Raw genomic sequence first — 6,000 nt, forward strand, 5'->3', positions numbered from 1 at the left:
CACTGTTATTTAAATTATAAAGTAACCACAGAAATGATGCTATTGCTGTGATCTGTAGTAAAGTCTTCGGCAATAGGCTTGAAGAAAAATTTGAAATCTTGTTTTCCCTGCCTCCCCAAACCAGAGTGGCCGGGCCTATCCGGCACAGACCCCTCCTCCACTCCAACACAGCAATGCCAGCTGAGCTCTCTTGAGATCAGGCCCTGAGGCGGCAGCAACAGCAACACGCGAACTGCAGAGCCCCAGTCATCTGGGCATCCAAGGGGAGGAAGGAGCCCACGGGGAGGGGGAGGGGGACACAGCCAGATTTCCCTCCCTCGTTTTGCCAGCCCACTGCTTGAAACACACAACCCTGAAGGCTGAAAATTAACCTGACATTGAAATGGGGGGGGGGCTGGTTCTTACAGTCCTAGAAAACTGCTCAAGGCCCAGTCCAGGACACAGAGAGTCACCCCAGTCTCAATTCACCACTTTCCATAACTCTGCTCAGGACTAGCCTGAGAATTGCTCTAGGGCCACCTTTATCCCACACCAAGGACCAGAAGTCTTCCTCCAAGCAACCCTGCTGCCTGAAGCAGCGTGAGTGGCAGGAAAAATAGGGTCTTTTGACAGCAGCCTCTTCACTATGGAATTCCGTTGTCACCATTAAGTTGCAGAAGTTGCTCCTAGGCTAGACTGGGAAGTTCTTGTTTTGCGAAACTGTGTATGAGATTTGAAGTGCTTCTAATACTTGTTTGTAACTGGAAGCTGATTTCACTACTGGGGTTTTGATTTTTATTGTGATTATGTGGTTACCTGTTGTGAGATGATACTGATATTAGATTTATATCCCACCCTATACTCTGAATCTCAGAGCGGTCACAATCTCCTTTTCCTTCCCCCCCACAACAGACACCCTGAGAGGGCTCTCACAGCAGCTGCCCTTTCAAGGACAACCTCTGCCAGAGCTATGGCTGACCCAAGGCCATGCTAGCAGGTGCAAGTGGAGGAGTGGAAAATCAAACCCAGGTCTCCCAGATAACAGCACTTAGCCACACACCAAACTGGCAAAGCAGCCTGTAAGTCGTTTTAAACAGATATGCTTTACACACAGTAAACTTAAGATCAGGCAGATGTTTTTACCATGCTCCACATAAAGTATGCATTAAGGAACAATGTAATCCAAGCTTCTGAGTCTTACCGATCTCCACTCCCAGACCACCCATTCCGCTCAAGAAGACACGCGACTGGGCCATCTTCTGCATAGCTGTGTCTCCAAGGACATACCTCTGTCGGCTACAGGCAAATAAAAGAACTGTAGTCACAAAATGTATTTTTGAAAACTATTCTAATTGCTTATGTTTGACTAAGATGATAAAATGGGGAGGGGGACCTAATCGGACAACATGAGACCACTTTGAGACCGAGAAGCCTGCAAGCTGTCCAGACTCAGCATGGAAGTGAGCACAAAGATTCCCTCTTGGTACAACCTCACGGCAGTGCTGCCCTTGTGGTATGCTGGAACACACTTTTCCACAGCATCTGCCTCGTGCTGCTTTGAGTCTCTCCCCTGCAGCTGTGCTGAGACCGACCACTTCAGTCCCCTTGACTTCTATGGGATCGCAAAGCAGGCCTGTCTGCAGGACAGCGGTCAGAGTAATCAATGGTCTTGAACTAGATTATTTAATGTCCGTACCTTCTGGGCACACCTTCCGCTGTAGGCCCATGAAAAGGACTGTGACACTGTTCTCCTAACCACAGCCCTGGTCCCTCCCAATCACGGCCCTTCCTACAAGCACCAGGCCCTCCTAGAGCTGCCAAGAATTCACGGGATCCAGGCAGCAGGATGCCCTCCTCCAGTTTCCAGGAGCCCCTTGCAAGATCCTCTCAGAGGCCCACCCAGTCCAGCATTCTGGTCAGTAAGGATTTTGGGGCCACTTACAGACAGCTTGTCTCCTTGATCTGATATGCAGATCCAAAGAGGTCCCATGCAAAGGCCAGAGGTCATAACCCTTGGCAGAGCTGTCCTCTCTGGCTGAACTAGTTATTTTAAACTACAACCAGACCAAATAGGACACATAATCAGGTACACCCTCTTGTTTCCTCCTGCAGATAGAAACAGATGAGCTGGTAGGTATGTGAGGGAGGAAAAAGCATTAATTTCTTCATTCACACCCCACCTTTCTCCCCAATGGGGGGAGCGGCAAAGGAGGAGGAAGAGGATTTATACCCTGTCTTTCACTCGGAGTCTCAGAGCTGCATACAATCTCCTTTCCCTTCCCCTCCCCACAACAGACACCCTGTGAGGTAGGTGGGGATGAGAGAGCTCTGAGAAACTGCTCTTAAGAAGAACAGCTCTGGGAGAACATGTGACGGACCCAAGGTCACTCCAGCTGAAGATTTCATTATTCTCTTTGCCTCCATTTTATCCTCACAATCACCACCCTGTGAGGCAGGTGAGGCTGAGAGTGTGCCTGGCCCCAGGCCCCCAGGCTTCCTTGGCAGAGGCCTCCCAGATCCTTGTCTAACCCTCGAGCTGCTGCCCCAGGCATGAGCCCCCTCTCCTCCCTGCTGGTCTCTTGCTCCAACTGCTTGGCATTAAAAATAAAACATCCCCAAAGAAAGAAGGCTCACTCTGTTGCTCTGAGAACAGACCACGGAATTTCCAGTTTCCAAAACGAGATTATGAATTTAATACACTTGAGTTCCCCAATTTGTTTTACATAATACAACAAACAATAATATGCAAATTGTCATCTAATGCTCTAATAGCCACCCGTGGCCCCCATCTGTGGATACCTAAATCCACACAGAGGCTCAACAGATGTTTCTGCTAACTCAGGGTTTGCAGAAAAATCTGACTTTAAAGGGCGGGGGGGGGGGGTAAATTCCCCACAAAGAAAAAAAGTGTTCTCTGCAAGTGCAGATCCAGAAGCCATGCTGAGCCTGGCAGCACAACAACCTCACTGGGCCTGGCAGTGAAGAACCAGCAGAGTCCCCTCACCACCACCCCACTGCCACTCTAAGAGAGCTGGGTGAGGGGAGGCAAGCCCCAGAGAGTGGGGGCCAGGGGAGGGGAGTCTCCGCTGGCCCACTCAGAGCTGCTCTGGGCAAGCCGCAGAAAGCTGCTGGGCTCAGCAACAGAGTAGGGGGAGGGGAGATAGGATTCCCCCACAAATCTTGTGGGCCCCCACTCATCTTCCACAATGTCCATGGCAAACAGCAATTCTCCTATTCCTATATTTTATGTCCTCCATATGTTAGCTGGCAATCGCCCAGTGCAGACATAATGTTCCTGATCATTTAACCATGATAAGAGATTTTTAATGAATGAATCTTCCCCTTCCCTTTTGCAGCACTAACCATGGTATGACATTAGCTTTGCATACAAGTCATTCAGCCTACCCCATGGTTATCCTGCGCTCATCCAAGGAGTTCAGGGTGGCAAGCATTTCTTCCCATCCCTTTTTTACTCTCAGAACAGCCCTGTGAAGTAGATTATGTTGACAGCAGATGACTGGCTAAGATCACCCACCAAGCTCCACAGCAGAGTGGAATCTGAACTTGGGTCTCTCAGATCTTAGCCTAATGCTCTAACCACGACATGCCATTGGATCTCAACCAATCTGCAGAAGCTCCACTCTGTGAGTCTGGGATTCTGCACATGTGCACCAATGTTAACAGTCTCTGTGGTTAGTTAGAAACAGAGCTTTTTTTGTAGCAGGGACTCCTTTGCATATTAGGCCACACACCCCTGATGTAGCCATTCCTCCAAGAGTATAGGGCCTAGTGTAAACTCCAGAAGGATTAGCTACATCAGGGTGGGGGGGGCCTTATACGCAAAGGAGTCCCTGCTACAAAAAAGCCTTGGTCAGAAATATAAAGTCCAACATGGTTTATCCTCCTGTAGCAAACTTTCCTTTGGCACTACCCCTACTTAACATGAACACTGGTGCCACAGTTGGCTCTGGAAAGGCAATGGAAAGATGTAATTGGTATTATTTAAAATATTTCTATCCTGCTTTTCTCCCAAAGGGACCCAAAGCAACTCACAACAACATTTTAAAAAGTCAAGAAGAGTCCCCTAAGAACCGAGAGCCAGGGCAAGAAAAAAGGGACCGTGTCCTTTCCTACGAACCACCTTCAGCTGCTCTCCTTAACAACTTGGTCTTCCATCGTCTCCTGACAGACATGAGAACAATTTATTTCTTGATATTCTCAGAAGACCAGGTCAAAGGACAGGGGGTCAGTGCTGCTAAGGGGCAGGAGACATCGGCCGCAATCACATACCTTGGATTGCGCATGGGAAGCTTTCAGGGTGTACCCAGTGAAGACCTCCTCTGGGGAGAGATCACAATCAGTGAAAACCGTCATGCTTGAAAGCTGAGCAGCCGGGACAGCACTGCAGAGAAGAGGAAGCCCCCTGGCCCTTGGGTCAGGATCATGCATGTCCCATTCAGTGAGAATACTCAAGGGATGCGTGTCTTTCTCTGGGCCTGTTTCCCTCAAAAGCATGCTGCAACATCACAGCAACTCAGGCAACATCGGGGCATGTGCACACGTGGAATGTACGGCTGGGCTTCCAGACTTCATGCCAGGAGTTAATTTCCAGGTCTCCTGGCTCCTCCCTCCACAACTGCAAGTGGGAGGGGCCGTATGCAAGCAAACCACAGTTAGGAGACAAGAGTCATTATGTCTGCACGGGGCAGGCTAGGTCTTATTCCTAAGGAAGGAAATAATTCATTGAAGACAGCCCAAAAGAAAGAAGGATTCCTTCGGCAAAGCTTCAGAGAGTGTGGTCACAACCACCCAAGCAGTCCTTACATTCCAGGCACTCGATGAATTTGCTGTTCAGTTCTGCGCCTTCCCACTGACTGTTTCAAAGGCACAAAAGAGCAAAATGGCTCCCCCTCTTAAAAGTCTAACCACCATCTCCTTCCTTGAAAAGGGCATGCATCGCAGTAACCAGGCGTATTCCATATTAGTCCACATGAAACTCCCGTTTCAATGAAAAGCAAGTCAAATCCACCCTATTAGGAAAACACATCTATCATAGACTAAGATTTCATGAGTTTTACCTGTACAGACCATCATCAATTTCCATAGAATCCGCTGCCATAATGATATATTTGCCTAGACTGGAAGACAAATCACAAAACAAACAGGTCCATTGATCAACGGAACAGCATCACAAGCTCAGTCTTGATCAACTTAAAATGGACAGGACTACAAAGAACAGCTGATGGTTATGGACAGAATGTCATCTGATAGAGTATAAATTAGTGTAGATTTGAAACACTAAGAAACTGAGCATTAAGAAAATCATGGCTTGTTACATAAGCATAATGGTGCATCAACTTGAACAGCGGGATTTGGAATAAGCCAATTTTGACATGCCACAACTCTTTACTTTCAAAAGTTTTCAGTTTGTTATACCAAAGCAAAATAAACAGAAAACATCAACAACACACGTTCAGAAGAATTATGTATAAATCAGTAATGAAGGCTAATCAGTTGAATTACCCAGGATATTTATTTAATTCAGTATGTAAAATTGTTATCCTATATTCCCACTATGTCCATAAGTGAAGTACATAAGCTTGGTCTAGCTTTTCTCCTCTTCGCACTAAGTTTCTCTATGTTCTCTGCAGGATTCAAACCCTCTCTATGAGAAAAATGAATACCAGACTATGGACTGAATATTTCATTTGATTGCTATTTTCAGATTATATGTATAGAATTAAAGTGGGTTACCAGTTTTATCCAGAGCTGGGATAATGCACATTCATCATGGGTTACATCCATATTGAACATGCTAAACCTTCCCTTGGTCTATTGCACGGTATAAACTTTTCCAGGATTTAAGAGTTTACTAATTCACAAATTCAATCCACTAGACACATCCCCAGGTTTGTTTGTTTTTTAAATTTCCAAAAATGCAGGTGTCCAGCAGACCTAGCTATTTATGTCAGCGCATGAAACTTCCTGCTATGGAGGATGGTATTGGACCATCTCTGTCCA

General features: G+C 46.9%; 1 protein-coding gene across 1 annotated transcript in view; it reads right to left on the minus strand.

Annotated features, from left to right (window-relative positions):
• UBA6 (ubiquitin like modifier activating enzyme 6) overlaps nucleotides 1-5,165 on the minus strand; it is a 54,704-nt gene extending 49,539 nt beyond the window's left edge. Inside the window, exons 1-2 of the mRNA XM_060247846.1 lie at nucleotides 5,058-5,165; nucleotides 1,181-1,275 (exon numbers count right to left, since the gene is read on the minus strand). Coding sequence (XP_060103829.1) covers nucleotides 1,181-1,275; nucleotides 5,058-5,098 — 136 coding nt within the window. The 5' untranslated portion in view covers nucleotides 5,099-5,165. The remainder of the gene's footprint in view (nucleotides 1-1,180; nucleotides 1,276-5,057) is intronic.
• Nucleotides 5,166-6,000: the final 835 nt, after the last annotated feature.

The sequence above is a fragment of the Heteronotia binoei genome, chromosome 10, assembly GCF_032191835.1.
Source record: "Heteronotia binoei isolate CCM8104 ecotype False Entrance Well chromosome 10, APGP_CSIRO_Hbin_v1, whole genome shotgun sequence".
NCBI classification, from domain to species: Eukaryota; Metazoa; Chordata; class Lepidosauria; order Squamata; family Gekkonidae; genus Heteronotia; species Heteronotia binoei.